Source organism: Ciconia boyciana, chromosome 7 (genome assembly GCF_034638445.1).
Source record: "Ciconia boyciana chromosome 7, ASM3463844v1, whole genome shotgun sequence".
NCBI lineage: Eukaryota > Metazoa > Chordata > Aves > Ciconiiformes > Ciconiidae > Ciconia > Ciconia boyciana.
The window spans coordinates 24,869,907-24,886,029 of record NC_132940.1 but is presented as its reverse complement, the minus strand read 5'-3'; the positions used below and the strand labels follow the sequence as shown (position 1 = coordinate 24,886,029).

The following is a 16,123-nucleotide window of genomic DNA, read 5'->3' as shown; positions in this document are numbered from 1 at the left end:
TTTCAAAAAGAACAGGTAAGCTCTGAAATCCACATTAAGATGCTAATAACACCTGTACTGTATCTTTGCCGAGCTTGTATTTTCCCAAGTTACAGCAGCAACCGCTTAGTGGTGCAGAGATCAAGAAAAAAAGTCTTGATTGAAAATACAGACTAAATATGTAAAATCACGCTGATGTGCACCACCTATCTCAGCTAGTGAGTATACCTGAGACAGCTACCTATCTCAGGTGTATTAAAGTTACTTAGATCATTCCAGAACTTGCTAAGAGCTAAGACAGTAATGCTTGGCTCTAGAATAAAGGGGAATAAAGGCCTATCAGCAGAAAGATGTCTACAGTGCTGAGAAGAATCTATTTAAAGTAACAAAAAAGTTAAAAAAAAAGATTAATGCTGCCCCTCCCTTGAAAGAACCAGAATAGTTAAACAACTAGGGAAAAATGTAAAACTAAACAAATGCAGCTCTTTTCTAAGTATATTTTGAAGAGATGGCTATTCTACAGTAAGCTAAAGTACTAGGCACAACAAAAGTAAACTGTACAAGAAGAGGTATCAATTATATTTGTAAGCAGTCAACTAACTTGTAGTATTCAGAAGCGGTTTCAAATTCACCCAGGAATATGTAGGCATTTCCAAGATTGCTGTACGCTCTTCTTTCCGCTGATCTATCACCAAATTCTTTTGCAATTAGGAGACGCTTAAAAATGGGAAATAATTGCGTTATTTACTGGATTTTCTACTTTGTAACAGACATTTGCATACAGAAATGCATGCTCATAGTTTTTCCACCGTACGTCTTTATCTGTTCTTTAGGCCAACAATGCTTGAAAAGAACAGCCAAACTTGAAGCTGTGCCATTAAGATTTAAAACTTGCATTTAAAAGCTTGCAACAAGATCCAACACAATACATGATCAGGAGCAACCGCTGATACTTTGCTAGAACAGAATTCCTTACTAGCACATCGTTGTACCTGTTCATGGGCCAAAACCGCACTCCTGAAGTTGCCCAGAAGATAGTGTGTGTTGCCCAGATTCCCAAAGGCACGTCCTTGTGCTGCTCTATCACCCAGCTCTGTTACTATTGTCAGGTTTTCCCTGTTTTGGGAGAAGTGAGAAGGGGAAGAATAGTGACTTTTAAGGGTTTTTTTCTCACAGCCATTTAAATAATAATTAAAAAAACCCTTTCAATTTCTTTAAAGGAAAAGGTAGAGGTATTCTACTTTGGCCTATTTTAATGGCCTTTATGCAACCATAAGTCTTCCACTGAGTAGGAAACGTTTCCTGTGAGATACTGAACTTAATTGCATTCTTACTCAAGCTGGTGTGCTCGCTTCTAGTTATAGAACTACATTATATACAAGTACACTGAGGTCCTATTGTTGTCTCAGTCTGGTTTGAAGAGTACTACTGGATTCTAACATAAGGGAAGGACTTAGCAGGTAATAAGAGGTACACTAAAAATGAGGGCATAACAAAAAAATAGTGCTCTCCAGTTTAAAAGGGAAAAAATTCACAGGTACCACTGTTCTGAATAGGAGCGTGCCACAGGTTACTTCACGACACCGCAAATCTCCCAATATTGTAATGAACTAGATAACCATATCCTCTCAATCCCCAACATTTAAAGCTACTACTTACTCATAATAATCTGCAGCTTTTTGTAAAGCGTTCTTCACATCATCTGGAAGTTCACCTGGATCATGAGTCCCAGCACTAGCTACATTTTTCCCTTTAGAGTGATACACATTTCCCAGATTATACAGTGCTCTTGCTTCTCCAACCTAAACCAGAAGTAAAATAAGGCATTAAAATTTTATGCTTCAAAGTCTTCTGTCACAACAACGATTAGTAATCCACAGATGGGAAAAAAAAGTTTGTTAACTAGTTGTCAACACATGCTCTGCCCATTCTGAACATGTTCTTATCACCCACCTGACTCCCACCCAGTCACATCCCTCAAGCAAATTGTTTTGCATACTATTTCCTTTTGAGGTGCAAGATACATAATAATTCTTGAGGCCAATTATAATTAAAAATTAAATTTAACCCCCCCCCAAAAAACAGGATAATACTTATTAATCTGGATCTCTAGTCTTCCAGATGCAAACAACTATCTTACAACTAACAGACTCTTACTGTCTAGAAGAAATAATTGAATATTCAGTATTTACTTCCCTCCGAAAGATGGCACACTCATTACCAATACAACAGGGTTCAGTAATATGTATTAGCAGTTTACTTCCAGATTGCTAAGTAATTCTTACCTTATCATTAAGCTCTCTGGAAATATCCAGATGTCTTTGACAACAAACAATAGCTTCTTCAAAATTCCCAAGTACCTTTAAGGTGTTGCCCAGATTCCCACTGGCTTTAGCTTCTCCCAGTAGATCTCCAATTGTCCTAAAATTACAGAAATAAAGTACCCAGTAAATAGTGTATAATTTGAAACCAAGCAGATGATGAATGTATGATAGACAATCAGAAGAATTTATGAAGATATTACAACCATGTAAATGGGTATGCATTCAGTTCATTTTATATCTAAAATGCACTCACATAAATGTTGTTCAATCTGTGGTTACAGACATTTAATTTTGTTGGTGCTGTTTGTGCAACTGCCAGTATTCATGGTATTGATCACCTACTTGATATTTAAAAAAAAAAAAACCAAACAAAAAAACAACAAAAACCAAATCCCCCTCACTTCTTTTAGGAAGAGAATAAAGAGAAAATTCTTTATGATTACATAGAAAGACAGTCCCAGCACTAAAAAGAGAGGTTTAACTGCTTCTGTATTTTACTTGACTATCATAGTCTTACATTATTGACAAGACATACTGGTCTCCCAGAAAGCTCAGAGGCAATACTACATTTCCAGATTCTAAATGAGACTAAGGCAAAAGACTGCCACTGAACCACTCAGACTGTGATACTTGGGGAATAACACAACAAAACAAGTTCCCACAAGGTTATAGCACTTGAGCAGGTTAAGGCAGGGGGAAGAATAGATTTGTGCCTAAATTTAGGTTAAGTACATTAGGTGCCTGTGTCTTTTATTGGATCTATACCAAATCATTAAAAGTCAGATGCATAAATAGCATATGAAATGCATAGGTTTTTTTAGATTCCACAATATTATATTATGAGTTTTACACAGAAAAACACAAATTAGTTCTGTCTAGTTAACAAGAGACCCAGCTTAACATTCTGGAGACCCAGAAAGACTGAGTTTTAGAAACAGGAAAGGGTAAAGAAAGGGTGGATTTAAAGAAGCCAGTTAATTATCCATAAACCTGGTGAGGCCTCAGTCAGTACTAAGATTATGGTGCTAGACCAAGTATTAGCTCCGATGTTAAAGGGCAATCAAGTTACCTGCCAGACCCCCTGACCCTCTGCCATCACCACATTCACTCATTATCCGGTATTAATAGCAGGGTTTGGTAGGAAAACGAACAGTCAACTGCTCACCTCTACAAGAATGGGATGAAATGGAGAATATGGTTAAAGAAAGACACAAGATTACCTTGCAAGAGTTAAATCATGGTGATGGTATTCCAAGGCCTTTGCGTATTCATGCAGGTAGAAATAGGCATTGCCTAACTGGCTGTAAATTGCACTGAGTGTTTTTAAATCTTCAGTTCCAACCTGAACAGCTGCTTCAAAGAAAGAGACACCGGCTCGGCAGTCTCCTGCTTTACACAGGCGCTCACCTTCCAAAGCCAGCTCTAGGCAGGAAGCCTCCATCCTGCACAATTCAAGTAAAAAGAAAAACAGTCACTCTAAATGTAGTACTTTGTCCAATAACCTGAGTTCTGAAGAGGGTCTCTATTTGGTTAGGACAGGGAGTCAGCACCACAGTACAAGCAATGAGCTTGGTACTATAATGTTACAGAACCTAATGCTGAAATGGAAATTGCAACTTCAACAGTGATGAGCAAACATAACATTAGAACAAATAGCCTCAACTTGTTTTTTCTTTCTTTTTAAGTCTCAGGGAGAAAATCCAAACACTGCTTTGTCCATATATAGCACTGGTAGGATTCAAAAATGCAGAGTTTTCACCATCTAGATAATTTCGGAAAAGTGACCTAAAAACCAAGCTATTTTTGGCAAATACTGATTTTGACAAATGTAAGCACTTTTATTTTTAGGTTGATACCATAGTTACCTGCAAAACGTCTTACGGAGAAAAAATATTAAAATTCAAATATTCCTGTGTATCAAAGACCAGGACTATTTTTCCCAAAGTTGTTTCCTATGTAATTCAACACTGCTTGGCACTTCGCCATTTCACCATTTCTGAAAATTCTCAGAGTATGAAGAAAAAAGATCTAGATTGAATTAACAACAAAATGCGTGTCAATTCGAGTTACTTAACTGAGATGCCATCGTTCCAGAAGCCACTGGAATATTTTTTATTATTATAAGCAAATAATCATGTAATTATACAGGTACAAAATACTGCAAGCAGTAAAGAAGATACTCATGAATGAATTTATAGCAGAATTTGCAGAAGATTACATTTTGAACAATGAACAAAGAAGCTGTTAGAGAACTGCAGCTGCCAAAAACATTCATATGTATTTTTGCTACAGGTGTACAAAAGGTAACATTTCAGTAAGTGTTAATGATTATATACAAATATTTCCTACTTTCCAGTCCCAAGATGCAAGGGAGGTAGGGCAAAGGAGGATGAGAAGGAAGAAAACTTCAGGGTCTTGATCTTGAAGCAATATGGTTCTCTTTTTTTTTTTTCAAGATACATGCATTTTTAAAAGCTCACAAAAACGCCATCAGTCTACTTTTAAAATATTTTTCAAAAAGAAAACTCAGTAAGAGACATTCTCTAAGTGTTTAAAAAGTATGTGCTATTATTGCCAAAAAGTGGACATCAACTTCATACATTTGTGTATTGTTTTGAATTTTTCTTCAAGATGGATAACACAGTAAGTAGGAAGAGCTCTGCACTCCAAAACAGAACATTTTATGTAATTAAAGGTATCCTCATTACATCATCATTTAATATTTACCTGGTTGTAAGAACAAACCATTTAGAATTCTATTCCTAAAACCGTTTCCCTTCATATGCACAGATCAGTAATAGCAACAATCAAACATTTGCTGTTGCAAAAGTTATTTTAATGGCAACACCAGAAGACAGCTATTTTGACAAGACATAGTGATGAAGTATTTAACATACCTGCAACGTTTACATTTCTTAATTTTTCTAAATGGGAAAAAAACAGGTTATACATATATAAATCTGAGCAAGAAGGAAATATTTTTGAAAAATCCAATTACTTTCAAGAGAACTAGAAGAATTTGGATCATAAGTAAAATAAGCTACCAACACAAAATAGTACCGTACCTGCTGGTCTTCGACATTCCACAACTTAAGCACAACGAGATAACAGACATATTTAACTTTTGCAATTAAAAATGCTGTATGCTGGGTAGTTGGTAAAGATGCAAACAGCAAATGATAACTCAGGCATGAAGTTCTTCCCAGGCCCAACTTCTCAGGTTGGATATCCATAACACATGCAGTATTTTTAGGTTTGGAAACTCTTCTCAGAGAAGGTAAAGCATTCCTATTTGCCAGAACACACAACCTGGTTTTTATTACATTCTGCATGTGTTGAATGTAAGACAGAAAAAGGCAGAAATGATTAAGTACAGTTAAGTACAGGCAGAAATGATTACACCATCAGCAACTGAAGGTTTAAGACTTAAAACACTTCATCGCGTAATCTTAATCCTATCCAAAGAGGTACTCTCCGGGCACCTCATGTTAACTGACACATCCAATTAACATGATGGCTAGAAAATATGGTGTTCCTTAATGCAAAGATTTAGACCATTACACAATCACATTCATTTATTTAGATTTTTAGCTTGAACGGCTAAAAAGGGTAGAGCTTTCAGCAAAATGTGCATGTAATAGTAAATAGTAAATAATAGTAAAAATGCTATACTGGACTCCAGTTTTGTAAATTAATTTATCCCGTTAAAAACAATTCATGTTTTGATTTGCAACTATGATGCATCAGCCACCTAATATATGAAGAAAAGGCACAGTTTAAAAAGGTACAAAGACAACATCAGAGAATGCTATGGACCGGTAATTTTCCTGATATACTGCATTCAGTTAATTTCACTCTATGCCAAAGGCTGCCAAATGCCAAGGCAGCATTACCATTTCATCAAGGAACTTGAAACGTCATCTTTTGACTTTGCAACCCCAGACTTAATGTAACTTATAAAAATGAAAGATTTGGGTTTTTTCATACAGAACACAAATAACTATGAAGCTAAGGCTTATACCCAGGCTGATGAAAATCAGCTGTTATTACAGTGTTTCAATTCAACCAGAATTATAGGAAGTAAATGAGAATGGGAATTAGTAATTGTTTCAGTAAAAAAGAACCCCAAATTTAACACCACTCTTGAGTGCAACTCTAGAAAGGTTGTGTTAACAGGTTGGTAGAATCTGTACAGCAAGTTAAAGCTATAATTCCATTTGGATCCATTCTTACTGACCTTCTACAATTTCAAAGTCTAAATAAGCCATACAAAAAAGAAAAGAATAGAGAAAATGAAATATTTATTTCCACAGTTGCCTGTACCCAATATTAATATTTTATTTGCATTACATAAGAGCTATGAAATAATTTTGTTATTTTAAAAGTTTGCTAGGCTTATCCATCAAGTACCAAAACTGGACTCAGAGGAAGTTTGGTTTTGGTTCTTTTTCCCCCCCTTCAGTACTTAAAGAACTGTTATGAAAATTAACTTTTTTTCTTTTTTTTGTTTTCTTTTTTTTTTTTTTTTTTTTTTAAGATTTATATAGATGTTCTCCAGTCAAAAAACCATCACCTCTCAGGGATGTTTAAACTGTCACTACTAATGGTTAAATAGCATGTCGGCAGACTAGACAGGGCTAGTTTATCAATGTTTTAGGAAGTCATTAAATAGTTACAAGGAGAATATGAAATTACCTTCTCTGTTCCCAGGGCTGAATTGAATTACTTATTTATTCAACACCCAATGGCTAAACAAAAGACACATTGAATCCGCAGAGACGAGAAGAGAACAAGGCCCATTCATCTGTGTACTTCTAATGAAATTCTGTTCCTGCTAAACAGGATAATGTTCTTCCAGATATTACTGTGGAAATACTCATACAGGGCTTCAGTTTATTATTCTGTTTATAGTTGCCTGGACCTGTTCTGTGAAAGGTTGGCATCTCCTGAATAATTTCTCATTTGTAAAACTACCTCATCCTTATCTGTCCCTCTAAGCTTTTCATCTTGCCTGGCTCCCTTCCCCCCCCCTTTTCTTCTTTTTTTCCCCTTCTTGTTCTCTGACCTTCTTCACATTCTCTTTGAACCTTTATAATTATAAGAATATAAACCCTATGCATACGCCTCTACCCTACCCCCCCTGTTTTTTTTCTCCCATTTTGGAGTCTCCCTTCCTTCAGCTGTTCTCATCTTACAACAAAGAACAGAAAACTGGTAAGAAATAAGGCAACAGAAGGCAGCAAGAAGACTCATCGATGACTACAATCTTTAAACACAAATAATTTAGTTTTACTCCGTTCAATTCCCACTAAGAGGATTTTTTGCCACTGAAGGGGAACGGGGCTGCCATGCAATTTGCCATGAAACATGTCGATACACGTAACATACCTAGACACAAACCAAAAAAACCCTATTATATCTCTTTAATTCAGATGCATAAAATTACTAATGCCACAGCATCCTATAATAAAGATCACATACTGTTCCTGACTCCTGCTCTTATTCTTGGTTTCTATACATAATGCAGAAGCATACCACATTGACCACTCCAAACAACTTAGCTACACCTCCACTGGAACACTGTGTTTAGTCAAACTAAGGTTGATGGCAAACTTAGAAACAAAACAACACACACACATACACGAAGGAACAACACACCTGAATTCTGGGTTCTTTTGCTCCAGTCAAGATAAAAGCAGCTGCAAGTTTTTGGTGTATTAATTTAGCAGGCCAAGACAAGTGAGTTCTACAAATATTTACTCTATAGATCACTTATTAGTCCCATTTATTACCATCAGCATTTTATTTTCAGTCACTAAACAACATAAGAATAAAAAATAGTTTCCTTCCACCAGCATAAGCATTTTTATAGCTACTAAAGTGATACTGGTCAACTACAGTGAGGAGAAGGAGACAGCTTGCACAGTAAGAAACCAACTCGTAGTAAAGCCTTTCCTTAGGAGTGGGCCACCAGCTTCTTTTTATGTCAGTTCTACTGGAATACCAGTGGGAAGGAAAAAGCAGCCTGAGAGCCAAACGAGCCTGGCACAATACCTGTCAGTAAAAAATTTTAAATACTGATAAATAACACCACCACCCCCAGTAATTTATGACCTATTGTTTCCTGCATTAAATTTTAAATTACAACGAAATAAAATCTTTCCAAATTATAGCTATTACATTAAGTCATCATAAAATTCCAGTTCAATATACTGAATTCATTTGCAGTTTCTCTAAGTTTTAGAAAAGTTTAATATTTTTTAAAAATTTAAAGGATTATGCCTTGGTGTTTTTTAAATGTTCATCAGATTACAGTTCTTACAGAAAAGTTTAACAGGGCTATTAATGTTTTTACTGTTAATCAGTAAAGCCTGTACTGAAATACAGCACAAAGTAGTAAGACATTTTGCCCTGACTGTGCTTGCCAATTTTTCTGAAGTTATTTTGGGCTTGTCAATTTAAACCAGACAATTGGCCATGATGCTTTCTTCATCCATTTACTTCTATAATAGTACCCTGAACAGCTCCTGCTTTTATTAAAGAGTGAGCAAGGACCTTCTATAGTCCTCCTCCTTGGGGAGGACCAAAAGCATCAGCAACAGCACGGGTAAACAAGTTGCAGGAAGGCTGGGAGTTAGATACATTCAAGAAACACTTAGCACAGAAGAAATATCATGCTCACACGCTTCGGGATTCCTGCTGTCAAAGCCACCATATAAAGATTTCAGCAAAATAAAGAGAGCAGAGAGTAAATTACAGTTTATTTGCTAATTTTCTCCCTACTGACCATGAAGAAAGCTCCTCCTGCTGACTGTGCTGCTAACAAGAACTAACACTGTACTTCTATGAAACAGAAGTCCAGACCAATCTAACAGCAATCTAATACTGTCAGAATGTTTTCAGAATTAATTTTAAGCCATAGAATATGCTGTATTACAAATAAGGGTACTGCTTTGTTCCTGTTAGCTAGCAAGGAAAAGACCTCCAAAGCAAGGATGAACAGGGGAGAGGGTGGGGGGAGCACACAAGAAGAATCATGCTTTTTATTTGTTTTTAAAACAATCATTCCAGTGTTCCAGTGTCCCTTCCTATTGAATGAGCTGCAAGATTTACCCTTCTGAACACCAGCGATCCAAATACCATGCACTACACAATGCTTCTGTTGTTCAGGTTCCTTAGAGGGAGTCTGCAATCCTAGCATGTTGTCCCATGTCTGTAAAGGGGGTTCCAGAAGAAAAATTATGAAGGCTCTCAGAAGGGAAATCATGAACCCACTTGACTTGCACTAACAGTACTTTTTTAGTCCCAGGCATCAAAGCAGTTTTCATCTATCAATCAAATCTCTTTATTTTAGGCAAGAAAAATACTGCTCTAGATGACAGCACACCTCAAAAGTCATCATTCAAAGAAGCAATAATGGGACAATTACAGAGAACTTTAGCAGACAAAACTCAACAATTTGCATATGCAGCCCAAAAGCTAAAAGGAGAGAGAGGAGGTATTACCATGCAGGGATCACACTTTGTACCATTCTATTAGAAATGCAAAGAAATAGAGACAATCATGTACTATTCTGCAACCACACACAGTTCCAATACTGTATAATCATGTAACTGTATTAATATAATCTACTAAATAACAAAAGTGAATTTTCATAGTTCAAAAATTGAGAAAAGCAAAAAAAAAGTGATTTTAGTTTTCAGTTTCAGTAACACTAGTTACAGAGATACCAAACTTGTTTAGTTTTCTATTATTAACAGCACTTATTCATCCATACTAAAATTAATACAGTCTTACCTGTATCGCACATGAAAGGAACGATCTTCACGCATGCTTATCAAAACATTACTTTCCTCCATTGAGTTGCATTATCAGTAGAGAAAATAATACTGTTCTGTAGTAGGGTAAGTACTTTACTATGGAGAACTGTTGTCAGAACACCATTCCAGTTAGTTTATTAATAAGTTGGAGTAAAGATATCCTAAGCTCCTGTTGAAAAACTCTTCTTTATTACTAAGGTAAGGAGGTCACTGCCAGACACATCTTAAACCTTCAGAAACGTGTTCAAGTTCTTTCATCTGTGGCCCTTTAAGCTCCATTCAGCTGCGTTTCTGCAAAGGGAACACAAGATGCTTGGCTTGAAGTCTCATAGTCAGTTAATAACTCATAACCATTTGCAGCTGATGTAAAAGCATAACACTACTCCTACCAAGCAGGAAGCGTCAATCAAGAACTTAAAGCTAGAGCCGAAACTTTCTACATACATATGGCAATTCCTGGAGGCAAGCAAGAAAGCAAAGAAAGTTAAAAAAAACTAACGCTCTCTTTCTGCTGGAAATTTCGAGTAATTTACCCTTGTTAGTATTCTTTGGCCTCATGAAGTTCCAAGCAAAAAGCTTAAAGGATGAAAACTACAGAATGAAAGGCATACAGATCACAAACTGCTTTACACAAACAGTACTGCTGAAACCCTGACAGTCTGCTGAAGTCCCACAGTAGTCAGAACTGGCTGACACAATCCCATCTGGAAATCATCCATTCTGGAGACCATCCCACCCAGAACATTGAGCACAGAAGCCAGCAGAGGTTTAAGCTCCATTCCCCCTTCCCTTCCCTGCTCCCAAAAGAAAAGGGAAGAAGGGATGGGGGGGTTAGTTTGGGGTTTTTTGTTTTGTTTTTTTACACTGGCTTCACATTCCAAAATGCTGCAGCATTGTCACATGAGCTCCAAACTCTGCTTCAAAGGGATTGCAGCAGCCAGCACTTAGACTTAGACATGTTTAGGCTGGCAGGGGAAAGATTAACAGAAAAGAAACTCTGTATACACAAGTTTACTCAGTTTTAAGTATATTTTTAGTAGAGGAGTTGACATATTTATTGCTCAGTACTAATATTACCTTCCTTTGCAAGTAAACATATAGTTGTGTAATCCACAAATGCATATTTCATCAAGAGACTGCAGAGATGTCAAAAGACAAGAACAGAGCTCAGATTTAAAGCTGTCACCAGAAGAAAATACAACCCCTCTATTTTTAATTGTCGATGTAGGCCATGCCTTTTCCTCTCATTAGTTTTATCAAGTACCAGCTGTGAAGATTCATGCTTCCTATCATACTCTACCTTGACAGCACCCCTCAAACAGACCATCCACATTCTTCCAGTCAAACAACTATTTTGCCTTTCGATGCTCATCATTAGAATTATTTGGCGTCAACAAGTGGGTGTGGGTATATTTTTGCAATTACAAAGTGTGACACATACAGTTTACAATACATTGCAACCCACGTACTGGGAAGACTGTGTTACAGGTATTTACTCTCCGGAAGTTTGCCCGAACCTCAAATCGGATAACTCATACAAGCAGACAGCTGTAAGCCACCCAGTCTACAGCAATCATCCATGAGCATTCCTGCTGCTCAGCAAATGCAAAAGAGAATTGAAAGTTCTCTTCCACAGATGGATACGCTCATGCAAATTACTACGTGCCACAAACTAAAAAGTGTGTACTTTGGCAACTGCCATGGATCATGAAATAATGACTGTGGTAATTTGTTTGTATGTTTATACTGTAATTACAATTAACTGAATAATTTAAGAAGCTTTTTTAAAAATAAAAAGCAAAATTTAATAAAAAACTAGAGTTCTATTTAAAAGTACACCAGAATGACTATATTTACTTAAATATCAGTTATTATTAGCAGTACATTTCACATCAGCTGTTGATAACTTCATTTTATCTGAGCTATGCTTCTGTCCTCATACTTAACCTCATCCTCTAACTGATGCCACCATCTCGAACCACTGCTCCTGTTTTCTTCCCTCCTTACTGGCCATACGGCACATTCCTGGTCTTAGGAGGGTGATACGGACACACCCAAGTGTGTATCATGATCACAGATCCAACAAAAATTACTGGGTCTGGTCTTCATACCTCAATTCCTTCACCCATAACTCATTAGCATCTCAGGTTATACCTTCAGCCATGCCAACATGTAATCAGTAAGCAAACTTAAAGCACATTAACTAGAGTGGTGAATTCAAAATTCAGGAGGTGGAAATTGATGACCTTTCCACAGACAGTATCTCCCAGGTGTAAACTGGCCTTGGGAGGATTATACTATAGCAGGTAAGCGCCACTCTTTCAATTGATGCCAGAATACCCCTGTGTAACCAAGCATTACCCGAGCTGGTGGTCAACATGACATTGACTCAGAGGACACAGTACTTCAGCAGAAAAGCCTAGTGACTTAGCAGAAATCAGAAGTCCTACTCTACTGGCATATCCAACAGTGAAATGGGCTTTCTCCTAAACTTGCATTTTTAATTAAAACTTCGTGTAGCATGAAAAAAAAGCACTTGGTGCTTAGTAGGAAAAGAATCTGTATTAATGCAAAGCAGCTGCTTTAAATTTATTCTCTCCACACCTTTAAACAATGCAAAATCCGTATCCATGTTAAAGAGCTGCCTTTCAGGAAAGCATAAATAGAAAACTGAAGTTGTATACACAGCTTTAAAATGCACAATTTTACTATTCCAGCTATCAAATGCAGGAAGTCCTAGCTTTTTTGTAATTTCGAAGTAGCAGAAAAAAGCACACAGAAAAAAGGTCGGGCCTCCTTCAGAAGTGGGAAATTAACTGAACTGATGTTACTAATTACACAGCAGTATGATACCAAACCCAACACCACCCCCCACCCCCCCAAAATCAAATAAAGCAAGGCAGAGGTTAGGCAATCAAATGTGGCAGCCAGTTTATATCCCACAATAGACAAAACATGCACTTTATCAACTCTTATTAGGAGAAAATGGTGAGCCATATTCAGGGCTTATCCACCTGGGCTACAGACAGCTAAAGGATCTTCAATTAAACCATCGGTAAAAAGCTAACTTTGCCTCAATTCAATGCTTTATCTAAAAAATGTTCTTATCGCTGTCAAAAAGTCACTCTTTATTCTTTTCTATTAAGTCACAGATTTATATAGAAGCTATATAGATATAGCAGCTTGGGGTTTGCATGGCATAAGGGTTTAAGACTGAATTCCTTACTAAATTCTATGAAACTCCTTTTAACTTGATTCTCTGAAATTGCATAAAATCTATTAAGTTAATTTCTACAAATTTTACAATTAAATAAAAAAAAATCATGGCAAAATACTAATGTTACATACTTAAAGGAATCCCACACAACAATGCTTTAAAAAGTGAAACCCCATCATGCTTGCACTTACTCAGTATTTTTCATAAAATTATTATCAGTTCTCAGAAAGGGAACCAAGGCCTAAAGGCTGGTATTCAAAGAAAGTACATCTCAACCTTCCATTAACATCACTGAACTGAATGAGTGATATACATGCTAAGACTTGAATAAGGCTCACTCTCTCCCAAGAAAAATTATGGAAGAAACCAAGACTCCCTCATCTTCAATTCTGATCAGTATATTTCAAGTCCCTGACAGCAATAAAACAATAGATGTAATTTCTTTCTCAAAAGCCTGTTATGCAAGCTAATTGTCCTAGTTATTACAACTTCCAGACAAGCGTTTCATGTTTTAAGGCATTTTCCATTTCAGAAAAGATTTGATTACATACTATGAATTTTATCACAATGGCAGACAATCACTTTAATCAGTTTGCAGTTCTTTGTTCCACTGAATGTCTATGATAGACCCCTTCATTTTAACTTTTGACAGAATACGGTATTTCCACACCAGTGAAAATGAACTGGCAAACAACAGAAAGCCGATACTGCTATTTATTAGCGGTATAAGGAACCAATAAACACAACATAGTTGGAGAGGGTTTTTTTCCCTTGCATCTCCTTAAAACAGTAAATTTCTGCAGCTTCGTTGGCTCCTTCCCTCAACCCTTACCTTCCTTTTTGGAGTTTGTCAGATGATCAAAAGCATTGCTTTGCTTACCTAGAGTTACATGGCTGACGTATGCTGACTGGTCACTTGGGGGCTGACAAACAGAATATCTACCAGGTCAACTCTTTCTGCCCTTCCCTAAAGGAGACAATCAAGTAAGGCCTTCTCTACCCATCTGCTATTTTTCACAAAGCTATCGGAAAGGAGCATCTGCCAAATGAAGTCATCATTGACTGACAGATTCAAAAGCTACTAGAGGAAAGTACAGATAGAGGTAGATCAATTGCACGAATTGTATTTCCTTAGAAAAACTAGCTACAGAGATTTGTTGTTTCCAGATTAAGGCAAATTTCCCAATAGTGAACTAAATTTGAATTTCCTTTCAGGAAGAGGCTATGGCATGGGTGGAAAAAAAAAAGGAAAAGAAGCTTGAACTGGATTATCTAAAAACACAACAGCTTTGCATACCCTGTGGAGAAAGAGACAGACTAAACAACAACAACAATATACTGACGATTCTGTTACTGAAATATAGAGATCAGTTTGGCTCCAGACCTTCAAAATATAAACACAAATAGTACAACAAGGAACACTCGGAACTAGACAAACCATAATTGTAGTCTTCAATGCTGTCCAGGATATTTTTAAAATTCACCTGAATTAACAAATAAGCCTAAAATAAGCCAAAAAATCCCTTAAAATTCTACATCAAGTTTAATATTGTATTTACATAGTAAACAGCATCATCATTAGCATTTCTGTAGTAATAAATATTCCCCTGTGAATTAACCTTAAAATAACTGTATGGCATGTTGCGAAAAAGCTCTTTTTTCCAAACCCTCAGCACAGTCCAATACAAGTGACTAGTCACGAGAGGGGATTATGCAGGCACAAGAAACACTGTACTAAAACCAGCAGGGTTACTCTTGGAAGCTTAATTTTAAACTCCTCTCTACACCACTTTTGACAGAAGTTCAACAGCTAATTAGCTGACAGCACACAGAAACCACCTCCGCTGATGAAGTGAATGTGAGATTTTATGCAGGGTCAGTGATGACGTGGAGCATTACCTGCTCTGAAATACAATACCTGCTCTGAAATACTGCCTTTTTCTCCTCCTGGATTTATACATGGAGCAGATACCCCCAGAATAAACCATGGGGCTTCTTTTAAAGAACTGGCTTAGCAGCATACGATACAAGCAGCATACAAGCATACTTCCCAGCATACAATCCAAGTGCAGCTCACATCAGACATTAACGGGTCGCATCTAAAGGACACCACAGGAAAGCTGAGGTTTGTAAACAACTACCTCAGACGCTCCTCCTAGGTGTGAGTCTGATAAAGCAGATTCTGCAGAGCTTGTAATCACTACGGATCATGGGAAAGATCCAGCCTAACACATCCTATGCTATCAGACTCATCAGATAAGCTGCAAATAAATTAATACCACTATCTAATGTTCTTGATTCAGATGCTTCCTTCTCCACCCCAATTATATTTACCATGCTGACTTAGTTTCATATGGGCCCATATGAAACTAAGACACATTCCTGAATATTGCAGACAATCCTAAAATGGGTGGAGGGGCTGGGTATTGTATCGGCTTTGGGCCACACGTGATGTTCATTCAACAAAATAGGAATCCTACCAATCCACTGCTCCAGAAGCCTGGAATGTCACTCATAGCATACTAATAGAAGAAGGAATATGAAGTTTCCTCTCCTTTACCCAAATCATGTGGACAGAGCTATCTTTTATGTATGAAACCATCAGCTCCTTGCTGGGAAGAGAATCAAAAAACTGTAACTGATGGCATAAGGCTAGACAGGCATTTTATTACCAGAACTGATCGATGCATAGCTAACTACCTTTTATGAATCAGAACAGAATTACTGTAGTGAGGTATGGAAACTTGACTCCATTATCTATGAAATTATTTCATCTCCCTTCT

At 37.0% G+C, this 16,123-nt stretch overlaps 1 protein-coding gene across 5 annotated transcripts in view; it reads right to left on the bottom strand.

Moving 5' to 3' along the window:
• Window positions 1–16,123, bottom strand: part of GPSM2 (G protein signaling modulator 2) — a 31,824-nt gene that overhangs the window by 8,679 nt on the left and 7,022 nt on the right. For 3 of the 5 annotated variants that reach the window (XM_072868671.1, XM_072868673.1, XM_072868672.1), the window contains exons 2-6: window positions 3,524–3,745; window positions 2,265–2,400; window positions 1,639–1,781; window positions 972–1,095; window positions 581–696 (exon numbers count right to left, since the gene is read on the bottom strand). In XM_072868671.1, coding sequence (XP_072724772.1) covers window positions 581–696; window positions 972–1,095; window positions 1,639–1,781; window positions 2,265–2,400; window positions 3,524–3,744 — 740 coding nt within the window. In that variant the 5' untranslated portion in view covers window position 3,745. Of the gene's footprint in view, window positions 1–580; window positions 697–971; window positions 1,096–1,638; window positions 1,782–2,264; window positions 2,401–3,523; window positions 3,746–10,100; window positions 10,415–16,123 lie in introns of all 5 variants that reach the window. The other 2 variants (XM_072868668.1, XM_072868670.1) reach the window with 1 other exon arrangement.